At 49.2% G+C, this 19588-nt stretch overlaps 1 protein-coding gene across 1 annotated transcript; it reads right to left on the bottom strand.

Moving 5' to 3' along the window:
- Nucleotides 1-9639: 9639 nt before the first annotated feature.
- KRT4 (keratin 4) lies at nucleotides 9640-16876 on the bottom strand. Its single transcript, XM_055395687.2, has 9 exons — nucleotides 16284-16876; nucleotides 14431-14645; nucleotides 13297-13357; nucleotides 12861-12956; nucleotides 12135-12299; nucleotides 11798-11923; nucleotides 10745-10965; nucleotides 10459-10493; nucleotides 9640-10349 (listed from the first exon to the last, which is right to left on the bottom strand). Exons 1-9 carry the CDS (start codon nucleotides 16860-16862, stop codon nucleotides 10111-10113), a joined length of 1737 nt encoding a protein of 578 aa, XP_055251662.2. The 5' UTR covers nucleotides 16863-16876; the 3' UTR covers nucleotides 9640-10110.
- Nucleotides 16877-19588: the final 2712 nt, after the last annotated feature.

The following is a 19588-nucleotide window of genomic DNA, read 5'->3' as shown; positions in this document are numbered from 1 at the left end:
AATTTGGTGTTCAGATTTAAGAAAATATATGTGCAAATGAGTGGCATCTCCTCTCCAGCAAAAAAAAAAAAAAAAGGCTATAGAATCACAGTATCAAGAATCAGTTGACGAATCCATCACAGAATCACGTTGAAGTTGACTGGGCCTTCGAGTCACATAATCTGCCTCCCACCCAGTACTGGGATCCCCTCTGCAGCAGGTCTGACTTACACCCCTGATCTTCCACAACTGCTACCCAAGGATTATTGGCAGGAGAAATTAGCTCAGTGCCCAGAGGGTGGCTGTACACACACCTTCCTCAGCTTTGCTCCCTCAGAGGAACCAGAGTTTAAAGAGTGAACCAAACTCAGAGCTGGACTAGCCTCTCCCCATGACTAACCATGACCAAGGCTATTTAAATTCTCTGTGTGTTAGCATTATTAACCGATAAAGATGGTCAGTAGTCTCTACCCTTCTGGTTCTCATAGGATAATAGATGGATGAGTTTTATGAAACATATAGCAAAAATTAAGTCATATTTTTTTTCTCTTAGTGTTTAAGTGTATGTTCTTTAGAGCCAAAAAGACCGGCTTTTATTTCATTTTTTTAATTTAAGTACAGTTGATTTATAATGTTAATTTCTGCTGTATAGCAAAGTGATTCACCTATACATATATATACATTCTCTTTAAAATTCTTTTTTTACATTATGATTTATCACAAGATATTGAACATAGTTCCCTGTGATGTACAGTAGGACTTTGCTGTTTATCCATTCTACATTTAATAATTTACATCTGCAAACCCCAACTTCCTAATCCAGCTCTCCCCTGCCCCCTCCCCTTTGGCAACCACAAGTCTGTTCTCTATTTTGAATCTCAGCTTTGTCTCTGTGTGTCTGTGGGGAAATTCATTAACCTCTCTGTGCCTTGGTTTCCTCATCTGTAAAATTAAGTTGCTAAAAGTACCTCTCTCATAGTCATTGTCATGTCCAGAAAGTACCTAGCACAGTGTAAGTGTTCAGTATTCACTGTTATTTTTAGCTATCTCTGTTTACAAACCACATGGAGAATTTCAGCTTTCATACATGTCAAAAGAATCAACCCAATGAAGCAATGATTCCATTTGCTAATTAACTATTGAGATTACCCAGAGAATGTGAGAAAAGCACGGGGCCAGATGGCTAGAACCATATCAACTCCATGATGAGATGAGAGGAAGCAGGCCTCAGCTTCTGGCCCAACAAAGAGAAATCCATGAACAAATAAGAGATGTGACATGGACTCTCCGGATCACTATGTGGTAAAAAGAATGGTTTCCAAAGAACTCGCAGTGCAGAAAAGCCAAATATTATAAGACTGCAAAACTAAGTCCCAAGTTGGAGGTGCTTTGAGAGCATGGAGAATCAGAAATGCAATGAAAAAGGCAAGTTGCCTGGTAAGGCTTCAGGAAGAGACATGAGCTGAAACTTTCAAGAAGGGCAGAATTTACTAGACAGAAGGAAAGACATTCCAACGCAATTGGTCGTGAGCCAAGGCTCAGCATGAAAGCAAGCATGGTTAGGTTCAGGACCTGGTGACCTGGATAGACTTTTGTCATCTGTGGCTACACAACATCTTTGAATGTCTTCCCTTCATTTTGGTCGTTTCCCACAGTGAGATCCCCACCTTCTTAGGGTAAAATCCAGGAAACACATTCCCAGACTTCTTTGCAGCTAGAAGCCAGGCCTGTGGCCTGGAACCTTTCAGTGAGAGAAACCCCTGTGAGACCTAGATTCTGATGGAGACATCTGAGTCCTGATGGACAGAGGTGGGGGCTTCCCCAGTGGCTCTGAGGTGAAGAATCTGCCTGCAGTGCTTGAGATGCAGGAGACACAAGTTCAATCCCTGGGTCGGGAAAATCCCTGGAGGAGGGCATGGCAACCCAATCCTGTATACTTACCTGGAGAATCCCGTGGCCAATGGGGCCTGGCGGGCTACACTCTATGGAATCTCAGAGTGGGACATCACTGAATGACCGAGCACACATGCACGCACGGACAGAGGTGAAGTTTTGTTCCTTCCCCTGAGCGTCATGGGAACAGCAGCACTGGTCATACTGTTTGCTCCAGAGCTGCCTCGAGGGGTGGCTGGACATGGCTCCAGGCTGCAGAACCCCCAGAGAGGCCATGAGCAACAATGTGCTTTAATAAATTATTTTCTATTTACATCCGAGGCAGAATGGATGCTCATATATGCAAGTATGAGTGCTGATCAACACAGGGATGACTCAGGCCTGGCTAGAGCAGAAAGGGATTGTAGAAGACGTAGGGGATGCGGTTGAGACAGAATGGAGGGCCTGCCTTTTGTGCCAAAGAGAATGAGGCTGCTCCATGACCTGTGTGGGGCCTGAAGTGAAGCAAGGTACCTTTCTGGCCCACGCTGGGGCAAACAGAGCCCACTGATCTTAAGTCACGTTTGTCATTCCTTCAAGGGAGTTGCCTTGGAGAGGGATCTTTGAGAAGGAAAGTCACAACCACCATTGTCATCAGATCTGGAAACTCTCCAACAGGTGGTGGAAGAAATGGGAAAAAAAAGTTTAATCTATTTTCTTTTTTTAATTGAAGTATAGTTGATTTACAAGGTTGTGTTAATTTCTGCTTTACAGCAAAGTGCATTTAATCTATTATTCTGCACCCGGGATTGCAGAGAAGACATTGTCCACTAGGGGACGGGGAGCAAAATAGGGATAGGAGTCCATTAGCAGGACGAGGATGTCGATTCTGATTGGAGGGTCACCAGGGATGCAAATGATGGAAGAGGAGGAAGCAATCCATGAGTTGAAATTCTTGATGGTTGGGCCCAGCCCTCCAGGCTTGAGGGACCCAATAAACATTTTGAGAAATCAGAGTTGGCTTACACTCATTTCAGCACCTGGATTATGAAACTTAAGTAAGTAGCCTAAGTACGTTCTCCCTAGAGAAAAGAGTGAGTCACCGTGTTGCAATGTATAAAATCAAAGCCTCATAGGGCTCTGTAGCCAAGAGGCTAGCCAATCCGTGCCTCTACCTCAGGGCAGTTCCACATACACAAATACACACATACACAGGCACACAAGCAGCCTATCCTATTCAGGATGCCCATGGAAGGCAATTCGTCAAATCTTCTTGCTTGCCTAGGTCATTCAGGCACCACCCTGACCCGAGGAAGATCTTCTCAGATCTAGCTTCTGATCCAGTGGGAACTGGACTCCTCTTCGTGGGGTCAATGAATTTGGAACCCAACCCTCTCTGGAACTGAAGGCCCCTTTTAACATCAGAAATGATCCTGACCTTCAAAACTTATATTTTCAGTATCTTTTGAGAACGTATTTTTTACTATGAATTCAGCAATACTTTTAAATAAAACTGCATCTTATAATCACATACATTTGAAAATGGTAACACATATGTATCAAGACATACTGTTTATTCCCAGGTGGCACGGGTGGTAATGAACCCGCCTGCCAATGAAGGAGACATAAGAGATTCAGGTTCAGTATTTGGGTCGGGAAGATTCCCTGGAGGAGGAAACGGCAACCCACTCCGGTATTCTTGCCTAGAAAATCCCATGGACAGAGGAGCCTGGGAGGCTACAGTCTATGGGGTCACAAAGAGTCACACACAACTGAAGCAACTTAGCACATACTGTTTATTCAGTCTACAAATGTTTGTGTACGTGTGGATGCTGAGAACCCTGACAATAACGCAGCAGCCATCCTAACTGAGGCCTGTCAGCCTCTGGTCTCAAACTCCTGCCGAACAGACTCTTCCTCTGTTGGACAGCTCTGTCCTGTAGACAGGGCTCGTGGTCCCCAGCTGAACGCTCTGCTGGACGGTGACCCTCTACACTGCTGTCACAGCCAGTCTTCTTTGCCTCTGTGTCCATCAGCATCTGGTCCCTAGCAGGCCTTCAATGTGACCTGAAGTGAAATGAATTTGCTCTCATCTGGCCTTTCGGAGTAACACAGATTAGCTTCCTTGGTTTCTGTATTTTCTTCCAACATTAGAAAATACTGTTGAATTTCCAGAAACCATCCTCTCAGTTAAATATACCCAATTGCTTCTCCCGATCTTCAGGACACATGGTTTCTCTTCACTCCATTTTGCTCTTAAAATCATGGCGTCTAAATAAGATAAAGTAATCAGGGGTGGGTAATAACCTATAATGGAAAAGAATCTGAATCATTTTTCTGTACACTTGAAAGTAACACAACATTGTAAACTAACTATACTTCAATTTTTAAAAATCAGAGATGGTATAATGTGCGCTGGAACTATTAGGGGGACACTTACTGTCTGTGATGTGGGCACTGCTTCTTCCAGTGCAGGTGAAGATTCTCTGCCCTTCTTTACAGTCACCTTCTATCAGCTCTGAGCCAGTGGAGGGGTTAGACGTGGGCTCTGTCATGTCAGTCAGGCCATCCTGGGTTTGAAGCCTGGCTCTGCCTCTTACTCCTTTACTGTGGGATCTCAGGCAAGATCACACAGTAAACCTTCTAGAACCTAAGCTTCCTCATCTGTCAGATGGAAATAACAGATTAATCATCCATAGCTGTTGTGAGAATTGAATTAACCAATGTATGGCAAACACGAAGAATGCGGCCTAGACATTGTTAGTACTCGGGGGACCCTGGCTCTTACTTCGTATTTGTCATTTTATGTCACTTTGGGGTGTACTTCTATCCCAATATGGTAATACAGTCTCTTCTGTTGTTCTGGACAAATCATAGGTCGATTCAGCGAATTGGCTGCTCCTGTGATGACCCAAGCACTTCACTTTCTCCATGTTTTCGACTTTATGTTCTTCTTTCTCAGATGCAGAGCATCAGCCCCAGTCAGCCTGCCCTGGGGCTGTGAGTCTTTATTGAACACTTGCCGTTTTCCAGTCTCTGTTTTCAGGCACCATGAATGCAGTGATGAAGTTCCTGCTCTTCTAGAGCTTACATGCCAGCAACAAACCAACAGTAACGAAGTAACTACAGGGACTTCCCTGGTGGCCCAGGGGTTAAGCGTCCACCCCGCCATGCAGGGGACACGGGTTCAATCCCTGGTCGGGGAACATCCCACATGTGGGGTGAGATCCCACATGCCACAGAGCAGCTAAGCCCATGCACAGCAGCTACTGAGACTGCATGCCACAACTAGAGAAAAACCCCACGTGATCCAGCAAAGATCCCACAGGCCACAACGAAGACCCAGCACAGCGAAGGACAGTTTCTAGAAATTCAACAGTATTTTCTAATGTTGGAAGAAGTACAGCTAAAAGAAGTACTCACTAAAAGAAGTAAGTACACGTTATACCAGGCTGTGAAAAGTGCTATAAAGTAAAGGCAGCAGAAAAACAGGTGGGTAGACATGAGAAGCCTGCTATTTCATTGAGAGTGGTCTGAGCAGACAGCTGAGCACGGTGAGGTGGCAAGGACTTGCAGACACCTGAGTAAAGGGTGTGCTGAGCAGAGGAAACCACCCGTGCAAAGGCCCTGAGGCAGGCAGGTGAGGAGTGTGTTGGGGAGCAGCAGGGGACCAGGAGAGCTGAAGCAGAGTGAGGGAGGACAACAGGCATCAGAGATGAGGTCTGGGGCTGGGGGTGGTGGGAGGGGAGTAGAATCCCGTCACACATGTGACTTTGATCCTCTAAGACTTGCTTTCACTCTGAGAGGCAAAGCCATTGAAGGGTTTCAACAAAGGTCAGCTACAAGGTGACTTTTAAACAAATGAGTCTGGCTGCTCTGCAGATAGATTCTCGGGGTTAAGGGGGCACTGATGAAACCTACTCCACTTTCCTTACCTTTCAAAACAGAAACCCGCCTTCTGCTTTTAAGCAGCTCACTTCTACCTCCTGCTGGAAGAGGAAACTGAAGGGCCAGCAGCGACAGAGCATTCCAGAGACAATCAACAGGGCAGTAAAACTGGATGCAAAGGAAATATAGTCCAATAAAAATTAATAAAAAAAAAAAAAACTGAACACGAGGTTCTCCCTGAAGAGCCTTTTATTTATGAAAGATTCCTCTGTGTGATAGGAGCTCTCTACCATACTTGTGCTGAATCTTGTTAGTCTGGTGTGTCTCCTCAAACCAAAAGTTGTAAATAGCAGAAATCACATCTTGTCCTTGCTGGGAAATTCAAAACAAAAATGGGAAGTTAGTAAATAAATTGATTGAAACAAAAGGAAAAATGAGGAGGAGGAAAAAACGTTAAGCAATCATTTAACCTGGAGTAGAGAAAGTCAAGGGGAAATTTAAATTGATTTTTCAGTACGATGATTTTTTAAAAGTATGGCTCTTGCTCTCTTCACTGCAGAATTTCAGGGAGTCCAGCTGGACGTAAAGCAGAGGCTATGATCATGATAAGAAGTAAGGGGACAATGAGATACCGTGTAAGTTATCTAAGGAGATGTAGGAACAGCGATTCCCTGGCATAAAGCAGATGCTCAACGAATATTGAAGAAATGACTATCACGATGGGGGAGATAGAAGACAAGGGAATGACAGCAAAGAACATTTCCTCCTGGTGAACAAGACTGGGAAAGGAGGTGGAGAATCACCAGGCTTAGCCTGACAGCCACGTGGAAAGGCGGTGAGATGCAGAAGTGGCTGTTACCAGACAGGAGTCCAAAGCATGTCCTGGGCCTAAAGGCCACTCCCTGAAGGCAGGTTTCCCAGACTTCCCTCTGTCTCTTTCAGACCTGCTGTCTCAGACAAGCCTCCTTCTGAGCTTGCCTAGTCTTGGAACACAAAGCCAAAGCCCCACACAAATCAGATGATGGGCCAAGCCACCCCCCATGCCTGGCCTGGGCCTTGCTCTCCAGCCTCCCTCCCACCACTCCCTGTTCCTAATCCAGTGTGATGCCGAGCTACTGTGGGTTCTCATACACGCTGCATGGCGCCTCGATCCCCTGCCTCTACTCCGGTATTCTTACCGCCTAGAGCTCCCTGCCTCCCTGAGCCCCTGCCCCAGCTCCAGATCCACAACCCTTTCACCTGTGACTCCGCCTCAGGCTTCAAGATTTGTCTCAGGGATCACCTCCTCCAGGAAGCCTCCCTTCATTCTCTTGGCAAAAGTAAATGCTTCTGGGACTTCCCTGGGGATCCAGTGGTTGAGACTCTGCACTCCCAGTGCATAGCGCCTGGGTTCAGTCCCTAGTTGGGGAACTAGATCCCACATCTGCAACTGGGAGTCCACATGCCACAGCTCAGAGGTGTCATGCCAAAATTAAGACCTTGGAACAGCCAAATAATAAAATATTTTTTTTAACTGAATGCTTCTCCCCTGTGCTTTCAGAGCCTCATTGTTTACATTTACCACTGCTCTTGCTTCCCTGTAGCTCAAATGGTAAAGAATCTGCCTGCAATCCAGGAGACCCAGGTTCGAACCCTGGGTCAGGAAGATCCCCTGGAGAAGGGAATGGCAACCCACACCAACATTCCTGCCTGGAGAATTCCGTGGACAGAGAAGCCTGACAGGCTACAGTCTGTAGGGTCACATAGAGTCAGACACGACTGAGCAACTCTCTTGAAAGTTGGGAAGTCTGAACTTAGCATGTCTGCCTCCCCAGCAACCCCCATACTCATGAACCCACAGTCACATGAAACTATGTCCTCCCCAAGGGAGCGAGCCCCGCAGAGATGCCTGTCCAGCTGAAGTTCTCAGACTGTGGATTTTCAGACAGAAAGCTCCCGGTCTGATGAGAGAAAGGCCGCAGGCCTTGGAAGAGTGTGCAGGGAAGGGAGTGTGATCAGAAGGAGGCCCCAGGAGGCCTCAGGGAGACCGAGCAGCAGGGTGAGCCAAGAGGGTGGAACGGCTTCCAGGAGACTTCCTAGCAGAAAGGGTTGCCTCTTAGAAAAGAGTAGAGTCCTGCCCTCTGTCAGCTCACCTGCCTGTCCCCTTCCACCACCTCACCAACATGGGAGAAAGTTTACTGTTGAGTCCCCATCTTCAACACAGCAAAAGGTGGAGCAGGTGCTAAAGTGGCACTTTTTCTCTCGGCCCACCCTTCCCTTTGCCCCAGCACCGAATCCTGAAGGGGCCACAGCAGGGGTCACAGGTCCCTCAGCCACCTCCCTAAGTGCTCTTTTATGTTAAACAGGAGTCTTCTTAAACAAATTTTAAAAACACACCTGCGTAGCTGCTTGCCTACAAACACAAACATGTCTATGCTAAGATACACACGTGCATGTCTCCTCTACAATCTAACTTTGCAAGTCGTTAAATTCAACTGAGGAGGTGCTGAGAGCCCCACAGTGTCACTCCTGTGTTCCCGCCCGCTCTGAGCACAAGAAAGGCATTAATCTGCCAGGCTTCTGGGTCCCAGCTTCTGGGGTGGCTCACCGTGACCTGCAGCTTCCTGGTGGGTGAACTTGAGAAGCCCCTCCCCTGTTTTCAATCCTTGACTCCTCCTTCCACCCCAGAAGCTCCAGGAAAAGGCCTATTCACCATCCTCCCAGGGGAGGGGTGCAGTGAGGGGAAGAAGTCCAAGACTTCCTGCTCTGCCCACTGGGCGAGCCGCAGGAGAATGGGGAGATTAACTTGTGAAGGAGCAGCCAGCCAGCCCAGGCAGCGGCTGTTTCTGGTAGAAGGCCCCCACCAGGGAGCACAAGCCCTTGAGGTGCACCCTTCACTGCTCTGCCCTGCTGCCCTAAGCCTGCCTGTGAGCAGAGGCCGGCCTGGGCAAACTGTGTGCCCTCAGTCTGCACATAGTAAGGGCCCTTGGGAGGTACCATGTGGAACGATTGGAGTCTGCAGACTCTCCCTGGCAATGGAGGATGGGAGGCACCAACTGACAGTGGAGGGGGAGGGGAGTGCAATCTGCAAACACAGCAAGAGGGATACAGGTCAGACCGCACACGGGAACTTCTACTGAAGAAGGGAAGATGGTAATGCTCCAGGTATCATGGGATCGGTCCAGAAACAGAGGGTCCACAAAGGCTGTACACCCAGACCCCCACCTCCGAATGTCCAACAGGAACCTCCAGGGCTGGCCCCAATCAGGCATCCTCTACTGCCTCTACTCTCCCACCACACAGGGGCAGCCATTCAGATAACCCTGACAGAGTCACCTGAGGACAGGGGCAAGTGAGCTCGGCACGAGAGCTCTATTAGAGCAACGTGCTTTCACTGCTCCATCCAACAACCGTGACCTTGTTGATTGTGCCAACAAGTTCCTGAAAGCCTTGCTGACCTGGAGGGAGAGCCGGTGCCTAGAGTTCCGTGAAGACTAGGAGGCCTTGCTAGACACTAAGCATAAACTCTCCACAAGCGCCATAACCTCTTGTTCTATATTCAGTGGAGACCCCTGACTGCCTGACCCCATACCTACCCTATGCCCCACGCCTCCACACTTGCACCCTTTCCCGCCAGATGCCTGGGTCTCAGCACTGAGATGGTACTACCCTGCTTGCCTGCAATGAGCGGTCTCTGTAAAACTGTTGGCTATTTTGAGTCTGTGCTCCTATTCTGTAGGCAGCCTTCAGGCTCCACACACTGCACTTCTCTCCCAATAATCTGGGAAATTTAAGAAAAGAGATCTGAGATATTAGCAGAAGACCTTAATACGGACAGACAGATCCCTTGGGCCCCAGTCTCTTTCCCTTTCACCAGAATTCTGGGGACTTCTCCCAAGGAAAAACACAACTGCTCAAAGATGAATGACAAAGGTGTTTTATTGAAGATTCACCCGAAGATGGATAAAGGGAAGGAGAAGAGTAGACAGAGTATGCAGGGGTTCTTGTCCCAACCTTGCAGGGTCGCTTGCTGCCCAGTGATGGATAAGGAGTTTGGTCCTGATGTAGAGGGAGATGCAGGATCTGGTAGGAGGCAGTGTTGGGCTGGGAGGGGACACATGACCCTGATAATCCTGGAGATGAGGCACCTGGTTGGATTCTCCTCTGTCCACGGGAGGTAAAGAGTCAGCCGACACCTCTCCCATTCCAGCTGGATCACAAGCCCAAATCAGGAAGCTACCAAACTCTAAGAGAGCAGAGTCCATGTCCTGACACTGAGGTGACACTGGTAAGACGAGCCCCAGGAGAGGAGAGTGGAGGTGAGGGTGAAGGAAGCAGAGACACCAGGGCCGGACAGGCTGGCCGCAGAGGGCTGCAGGGCCCCCATCTCCTTTATCGGAAGGATTTCTTGGTCAGGGTGGTGGTAGAGATGATCTTGCCACTGGAACTTCCGCCGATGCCACCACCGAATCCAAAGCCACTTCCAGAGCCAGAACCCAGGCCAAATCCGGAGCTGCCTCCTAACCCTCCACCGAGGCCTCCTGCACAGGAGCCAGAGCCCAGGCCAAATCCAGAGCTGCCTCCTAACCCTCCACCGAGGCCTCCTGCGCCGGCAGCGCCGCCAACCACAGCTGCGGGCAAAAAGGCAAGGACAAGGTTACTCCATCAGCATTGTTAGCAGGAATCTCACCCCAAACCTGGGCGAACAAACGGCCACAACAGGGAGCAGACAGTACTTACAGATGCTCACAGCACTCTGGCATTCTCCAGACATTCTGTGGGGGAGAGAAAGAGCAGTGAACCTCAGCAAGCCTGGAGCCACGCTTCAGTCAACAAGCTGATGGCAAGCACCCTCCCCCTTGTTAAGCAGCCGAATTGAGGCCTGAATGTGAACCTGTCATGTAACAACATCCCGGTTTATAACACATCATCACTGAAGCAAGCGGTGCAGCAGAGGCACCCTGGACTGGCCATGGCTCTGGACCCTCTCCATCTCCCCTGTTCCCACCCTGCCTTCCCCACTCACCGGCACTCCTCGCCCTCCAGCAGCTTGCGGTAGGTGGCGATCTCGATGTCCAGGGCCAGCTTGACGCTCATGAGCTCCTGGTACTCTCGCAGCACCCGGGCCAGCTCCTCCTTGGCCTTCTGCAGGGCGGCCTCTAGCTCCGTGCGCTTACTGTAAGCATCTTTTAGGGCCACCTCCCCACGCTGCTCTGCGTCGGCCACAGATCCCTGCAGAGTGTGGCACTGAAGACAGCGGCACAGGACAGGCAGTCAATCATTAGGGGCCTGTTGTCAAGACCCTGAAATCTGTCCCCTCTGCTGTAGCCACTTTACTTGGCTTAGGATGTTAGGATTCTGTCTGTCCTTCTCCCCACCTTCCCTGACTCATGCATTTATTCACTCCTGCTGCTGCTGCTGCTGCTAAGTCGCTTCAGTCGTGTCCGACTCTGTGCAACCCCACAGACAGCAGCCCACCAGGCCCCCCCGTCCCTGGGATTCTCCAGGCAAGAACACTGGAGTGGGTTGCCATTTCCTTCTCCAATGCGTGAAAGTGAAAAGTGAAAGTGAGGTCGCAAAGTCGTATCTGACTGAGTGACCCCATGGACTGCAGCCTACCAGGCTCCTCCGTCCATGGGATTTTCTAGGCAAGAGTACTGGAGTGGCTTGCCATTGCCTTCTCTAGCTAGAGTCCACCAATGTCCCCACCTGACTGATTCAACAAAAATGAAAAAAAACAATGAAAAAGAGCCAAGAAACCTTATTTACTGGGGTGTCATATCATGTTAACTAGGTTACTGCTGAAAAGAGTTGGGTATGACTTATTCGTTTTCAGTAACTAAGTCGTGTCCAACTCTTTGCCACCCCATGGACTATAGCCTGCCAGCTCCTCTGTCCATGGGATTTCCTGGGCAAGAAGACTGCAGTGGGTTGCCATTTCCTTATGCAAAGAGCTACAAATCCCCTGCAGACCAGCTCAAGATCTTCCAGCCTGACGCTTTGTCTGCTTGTCTACTCTGGAGACATATCTTGGGCCCCTGGCCCTGTAGTGAGGCTCTCGGGCAGAGATGACACTTACCTGCTTCTTGACGTTCTCGATCTCAGCCCGCAGCCTCTGGATCAACCTATTAAGCTCTGAAATCTCATTCTTGGTGTTCCTCAGGCTGTCTCCATGTTGGTCCACTGAGGTCTGAAGCTGCTGGACCTGAGACCCAAGGAAGCAAGGGTCAAGGCTATCCTCCAATGAACTCAGCAAGAATAGCCACAGGTGGCAGGGGTAATACAAAATATCATGTAATCTCCAGGCAGAGCAGGATCAGTGATGCCCAGAAGAATCAGTTTACCTCTGACTTCTCTTGGGCTCGAGCTGATGAGCCCAAGAAGCCACCAATTCCGGAGAGACCCCCAGCACTCACCTTGGTCTGGTACAGGGCCTCGGCCTCGGCCTTGCTCCTCTGGGCGATCTCCTCATACTGGGCCCGGACCTCAGCAATGATGCTATCCAGATCCAGGTTGCGGTTGTTGTCCATGGAGAGGACCACAGACGTGTCGCTGACCTGGGTCTGCATCTGGGACAGCTCCTGCAGGGAAAATGTCTCATATCAGGCCTACTGGAGGGTCTTCCCCAATCTCTGACACCAGAGACCCACCATCATCATGGAAATGGCCACACCACAGGTTCAGATGGGAGCAGACTTGACATTCCCAAAGCGTATGGAAGAGGAGGAAGGATAGATTTCCATGTAGAAATCAAGTGGTTGGTGACATCTCAGGACAGAAGAGCAATGCCTGTAGTCTTCCCTGCTCCCTGGGGACCACAAGTCACTCTAGGTCAGGAAGCTCAAGTATGTTGGCAAGGAAGGGAAGATAATGATCTGTCTCACTGGAGAAATGCTAGATGGCAATCACTTCTCTCCCGCGCCAGCTTCAGATCTAATCCTCTAAGACGACCTCTGGTTTAGAGAAGCTCTCGGTTTCAGTTGAATCTCTCACTTCAACCCTTTCTATCCATGACCTTGCTGAGAGCCCATGGCCCTGAAGTAAGGGAGTTGGAGAACTTTCAAAGGACTGTCAGTTCCAACCAGCAGCCTTACAGGTGGAGGCCTTCCCTGAATGGAGGGGGTTGAAGATGGAGTCCTCACCGCAGCATAGAGGACCCTCAGGAAGTTGATCTCATCGTTCAGGGCATCCACCTTGGCCTCCAGCTCCACCTTGTTCATGTAGGCAGCATCCACATCCTGCAGAGGAGAAGGGAGGATAAGAGACAAGGTACAAGCATTCCAATGAGGGGCAGGGGGCATTATGTGACACACAAAGGTAGCACCAGGTGAGGTGGTGAGGGCCTCAGCTTATTTGGCCTGTTCTGCCCCTAAAGCTACCTGTAGACAGGGAAGTTAATTATCCATATGGGCTTTTTTCACAGCCTCAATTCCTAGTTCAGTGAGATCCGGATAGTACCAAGGAAGGGTGGCGGTGGGGGGCAAGGGGAAAGGTCAGGATGAACCAAACCCATAATTCAAGCCAAAGACCACTCCTGAGGGAATTGGGAGCACATCCCTACCCTCCTTCAACCCTCACCTTCTTGAGGACCACAAAGTCATTTTCAGCAGCTGTGCGTTTGTTGATTTCATCTTCATACCTGGGAGTGGGAAGATGAGAAAGAAAAGACAACAGCTCCACAGGGAGCTAGTGTTTCTCACTCTTTCCTGCTGGCTTTTAAACATCTATTGGAAAACATCCACCTAATTGGCTACATTTTCCTGTGTTCATGCAGATATTAGTTTCATACATTTGCTGAATAATGACCTTGTTTGAGATACCAGTCTAGATTCTAGTTTATTCAGAGGAGTGAAAACCAAATTTTAAAAAGACTGTTTGCAAGAGATAAGATGTGAGGAGAACAAGCATGATCTGGTTGATTTTATTTCAGTAGAAGAGCTGTCCTTTGGCCATTAGGTGGACTAATTCTTACGAGAGTTGCCAAAGCTCCAGTTCTTTTTCTTTGGTATGAGAGTGAATCAAGGGAGGCAGCTGGTATTTTTCTCAGTTTCATCCCATAATGAGCATACTAAGAGCTACTATGCATTCAATGATCATTGTGTGCCCAGCACTATGCTACCTGCTTTCTCTATCTCATTTAATGCCATTTAATTCTCTCAGCCTATAAGGTGGAGCTATTATTCCCATTTTAAAGATGAAGAAGGACTTCCTTGGTGGTCCACTGGTTAAGACTCTGCACTCCCTCTGCAGAGGGGCATGAGTTTGATCCTAGGTCAGGGAACTAAGATCCCACAGTCTGCACAGTGCTGCCAATAAATAATAATAATAAAGATGAAGAAAACTAAGATTCAGAGAGGTTAAGCAAGTCAGCCAAGATGACACAGCTTAGCAAGTGGAGGAATCATATGCCAAGCAGGTCCATCTCTCTTTACAGCCTGTATTCTTCTCACCCTGCTGTGTTACTTTTCATCTGTTTGGTATATGCCAAGCTCAGCTCCCTGAATCTATCACTCATTTTCTGTTTGGGGCAGCTTAGAGCTGGCAACATCCTATTTTAAACAGTGACCATGTAGATGCAGGAGAACAGACTGGAGGTCACCCCTGACTCTTCAGGGTCTCTTCTGAGCCTGGGATGCTAAATGACTGAAGAGGAGCCCCGGGGCCGGGACTCAGTCAGACAGGTTTGTTGGATGGCATCTGCTCCCTCCATACTTGGTCTTGTAGTCCTCCACGCTGTCCTGCATTATCTTCAGCTCAGACTGCAGGCGTCCTTTGTCGTTGGCTAAAGTGTCCACCTGCTTCCTCAGGGCACTGAGGTAGGCCTCAAAGAAGGGCTCAAGGTTTTTGACAGATGTGGTAGTCGTCTGCTGCTGGAGGAGTTTCCACTTGGTCTCTAGCACCTTGTTCTGCTGCTCTAAGAACCGCACCTGTATTCAACAAAGTCACCAACCGACTGATGAGAGCCTGAAACTGGCAGAAGGGCTGGACCACACCAACCCAGTCATTCCAAGCCAACCTGGCAGCCCAAGAGCCATCGGAGTAAGACCACCACCTTACAACTTCAGGCACCATCTGCTGGAGTCAATATGGCAACCCCCCTCCACGGAAGCAAGTGGGCCAACATGTGTTGGGAAGAACAGAGCAGATCCCACGCATCGGGGCCTGACTGTGCAGCAAGAACAACTGGACCACAGGGGTCCAGAAGCCCTAGGAAGAGTTGCTGAGAAGAACATTGAATTTCTATGAAATCATAAAACAAATTCAGGAAATACAACCAGAGCCCAGGGGCTATTGCATTCAATGTGACCTCACCCAAGGCAAAGGAATGATAAACTCCCTGAAGACGTTTTTAAACAAGCTTTCTTATAAATGGACCTCGTGTGTCCCTGTGAACCTGTGCACAGTGGAATATGAAATGTTTAAGATCAAGCCCTAGACATATTCCGAGTCTCATAGACTCAGTGCTGCAAGGGACCTTCCCTGAACTTTCCCTCTAGGAAGAGATCTAGCCAGATAAACCAAGGTAGAGCATGACATTTCCACTTTATGTGCCTCAGAATAGAAAAGAAAGCAGATAAGCGTGACTGATCATGATTTGAACTTAAACCGATGATAGGAGATAAGACACATAAGCACCCAACCATCAGTCTTACTTTTACATCTGTAGGTCCCAGAGTCACAATGAAGCCCTTTTAAGCTACTAGGGATTTCTTCAAGCTAGCAAGAACAAATATCCCCATTCAATCTACTCCAAGATAGTTCTTTCTTGCCCCATTCATCTAAGAGAACTAAGACTTCATTGCACAGAGAACCAGGGCACCCTGGGCCAAATGTGCTACACCCATCCATTCAGTCATTCATCTTTGGATTAATGACTCTCTGGAACTAATCTGTTTGCTATCATCCATCACACATAAACATAGCATACAGCATAAAAGTCTTGAACCTCTAGACCTTGCATGGAGAAGGAAAGTAGACTACAAAAAAAAAAAAAAAGAGAGAGATTCAGCCCACTCCCTCTTCAAAAAGACCCCAAAATGAGCAATTTTGCCCAAAGTCAGAAGGATGAACGCAATGACCTTCTGAGGTCCTCATGAGGCCTAGAACATGCCACTGGAGTCAGTCTCTTTCTCATTTGAGAAAGCAGCCTGGTTTTCTTCTGCTCCAAAATCGGAAATGCCAGTAGTTAAGCAATCATATTAACTAGAATGAATTAACTATATTATTAACCATGTTATTTCTGAAACCAAAATCTAGAGAAAAAGCAGAGAAACAATGAACCCACTTTATAGCTGGGGTGACTGGGCCCAGAAAAGTTGAATGATTTGCCCAGAAGCACATAGCAACCTTGGGGAAATTCAAACATTGAACTGCTTTGAGCAGCCTATTTTCCCACCAGGCACAGGACAAAAGAGAAAGAGTAATGGTTGTCCTTAACCAGGTAGGAAACAGAGGCCCAGAGAAATTGACAGGTTTCCCAAGTCTGCAGCAGGCTTGGGTATGAGATGCTGGGACTCAGAAACCTGAGTGCTGCTACCACCTTATCAAACCAAAGGGCCGCTCACCTTGTCGATGAAGGAGGCAAATTTGTTGTTGAGGAGCTTGATCTGCTCGCGCTCCTCAGTCCGGACCTTCTGGATCTCGGGGTCGATCTCCACATGGAGTGGGGTCAGCAGGCTCTGGTTGACAGTGACCTCCTGAATCCCTCCAGCAGGGCAGGCCGGAAAGCCAGCACCACCTCGTCCACCAAAGGAGCCCCCGAATCCACCGCCAAAGCCGCCGGCGCCAAAACCAGAGCCAAAACCTCCAGCAGCCCCAAAACCTCCAGCAGCACCAAAGCCACCTGCAGCCCCGAAGCCGGCACCCTGCCGGCCCCCGGCCATGCTGATGGAGATGCTCTTGTTCCCCCCGAGGTTGTAGAGGCTTCTGCTGCCAAAGCCCCCAGAGGAGCAGCGGCCTGCACCCCCAGACATGGAGACCGAGCTGAAAGAAGCCTTCTTGACCCCACCTACGATGGCCGAGCCGCAGCTAAAGCCACGGGGCCCGCCTCGGACACACTGCTGTCTGGCGATCATGACTGGAGAGAGAGGAGCAAGCTCAGAGTCGTCAGGGAGAAGCGAGAGGGGCCAGGACACTGACTGCATCAGCGCCAGCCTGGGTCTCTTATATGTGCTGGAGAGCAGGGCTTGGTTGCAGGGGCATAAAGGGAAAAATCTGAAACATCTCTGGGCTTGGCCTTTGGCACTGGCCCATCCTTCTTGCACCTGCTGAACATGTCACAAACACACCTACAGAAGTCATTCGGAGGGCACACTCTCTTCCCCGAGAAGCTGAACCAGTGTCCCAGGGCCTCCTGGGTCACAACTGCCCCCCCCACCCGACACTGCACTCTAATCTCACCAGCCTCCAGGGCCCCCCCCTCTCCAGACAAGACAACCGTCGCTCTGTCACTCACTCCACAGGATTTGGAACCTGAGAGGCTGACCTCAAATGCACGCTTTGCAAACCTGCAGCTAGTCATTCTCTGGTGCTCAGTTGCTTCACCCATAAATTGGAAATAATACAAATATTTGCCTTCACCTCTGTCAAGATCCTGAGATTACAAGGAATGAGGGCTTTGTAACCGGTCAGAGACTGCACATGTATTTGTCACTAGTATTACTATTCCTCTGTGCACTTGGCCCTGAAAGGGCGTCCCCGGTGTCTCAGATGCTAAAGAGTCCGCCTGCAGTGCAGGAAACCCAGGTTCAACCCCTGGGTCAGGAAGATCCCTTGGAGGAGGGCATGGAAATCCACTCCAGTATTCTTGCCTGGAGAATCCCATGGACAGAGAAGCCTGGTAGGCTACAGTCCATGGGGTCATCTAGAGTCAGACACGACTAAACAACTAACAAGCACACACACGTATATACAAAAGGGGAAATCCATAGTCCAGCCTTCTAGACTTCCAAGCCTGTAGATTAGGACGCAGCTTGGGACTTCCTAGGTGGGACAGTGGTCCAGGGAGATTCCACATGCCACCAGACTACAAGCCTGTGTACCACAATTACTGAGCCTGAGCTCTAGAGTCCATGAACCGCAACTACTGAAGCCCACATGCTCTAGAGCCCATGCTCTGCAACAAGAGAAGCCACTGCAACAAGAAGCCCACACACCCCAACAAAGAGTAGTCCCAGCTCTCTGTAATTAGAGAAAGCCTGTGCACAGCAACAAAGACCCAGGGCAGCCAAAAATAAATAGTTTTTAAAAAGACTCAGTTTGACTTGATACACAATTATTGAAAACCTACTATCTGACAGGCATGGAGCTGGAGGTGAAATACGGGTGACTCTGCCTCAGGCTCTCAGGACTTACATTCCTTCTTGGGACTCCAGCCTGCATTTACCAGATTCTAAGTCAGCATTCTCCAGGCTGGGTCCTGATTGTGTGTGCTGTGCTACTCCATTTGCTGCCAGTTGTTTGCTTGGCTCACCAGGACAGGCCAGGTTCTGTTTTCCCATAGCAGTCTCAGCATTTGGGGCAGGAGCTGGAACAATGGGGTGATAGGAAATCGCTTTGGCAGAATAATGAAACCTATGAGCCCCTTCTCAGAACAATGTTTTCAAATACAATACCCTAGTCTTAAGCTCGAATTTAAAGTCTTTCCCACTGAGTGCAGTGGATCTGTGTTCAAATCCCACCTGTTGCTACTAACTGGCTGTGCAGTCTCGGGCAGGTCACCTAACCTCTCATAACCCATAGATCATAGATGATCTCATAGATCATGAGATGATGTACCTACAGTGCCTGGGACACAGTAGGTCAGGAGACATTCTTACATCCTGCCCAGGCTTCAGTGTTGCCACTTTTGAGGAGAAATCAGATGACTCTTCATCTCTCTTCTCAATCTCTAATAAAACTGCTATTCCGAATCTGGGGAATGACATTGAAGAGGGCATTCATGATTCCCACAGGCCCGAGCTGACCCTGACTAAATGAAAGCTGACCACTGCAAAATCGAGCAGCCCTAAACTTCCCTGGAGGTCCAGAGGCTAAGAATCTGCCTGCCAGTGCAGAGGACAAGGGTTCGATCCCTGGTCCAAGACAATCCCACACGCTACGGAGCAACTAAGCCCGTGTGCCATAACTGCTGAGCCTGTACTCTAGAGCCCAGGCTCCGCAACAGGAAAAGCCACCACAATGAGAAACCCTCACACTGCAACGAAGAGTAGCCCTGACTTGCTGCAACTAGAGAAAGCCCTCACAGGAACGCAGACCCAGTGTGGCCAAAAATAATTAAAAGAAAAGAAAAAAAAAATGAGCAGCCCCTTCCATGCAAGGAGACTGAGGAGGCCTGTGGGATGAGAAGGCGCTGCATGGATCCAGGTCATGGGAACCAGGCTGCAGGAAGACTGGACTGGCTGGGAGCCCTCTCCTCCAGCCAGCGCCTCTCTCCCCACCCCCACCCTCACTGCCCCTCCCTGCCCTGCTCTTCCTCCACTCCTCATCCACGCCTCACCTCTGTCCCCATCTACCTCTGCCTTTGCTGGGCTCTCTATGCACCTGCCCAGATGGCCTCTAAGTAAATGAGCAGTTGGAAGGGCTATGGCGGGGAGGACAGGAGACACCCCCCTCCACCGGGGCTCCATCAAAGGTCCACTGGAGAAAGCCCGAGCCATGGTCCATCCACCTGTAGTAGAGGGTCATTCTAGAGCTAGGACCATCTCCTGTGAGGGTCAGGGCTGCACATCCTTTCATCCTCTCAATGAGTATTTATGGAGTGCCAGCTTTGTGCCAGGCTCTGTGCTGACTGCTTTATATACTTGTGATCATGTTATCTTTCTAGAAGCTCTCTGTAGTCAGCATCACAACCATGCTTACAAATGATGAC

The sequence above is a fragment of the Moschus berezovskii genome, chromosome 6, assembly GCF_049115385.1.
Source record: "Moschus berezovskii isolate FMDL1 chromosome 6, NW_MosBer_1.0, whole genome shotgun sequence".
NCBI lineage: Eukaryota > Metazoa > Chordata > Mammalia > Artiodactyla > Moschidae > Moschus > Moschus berezovskii.
Note: the sequence above shows the minus strand (reverse complement) of the source record. Positions and strands in the feature narration are given on the sequence as shown.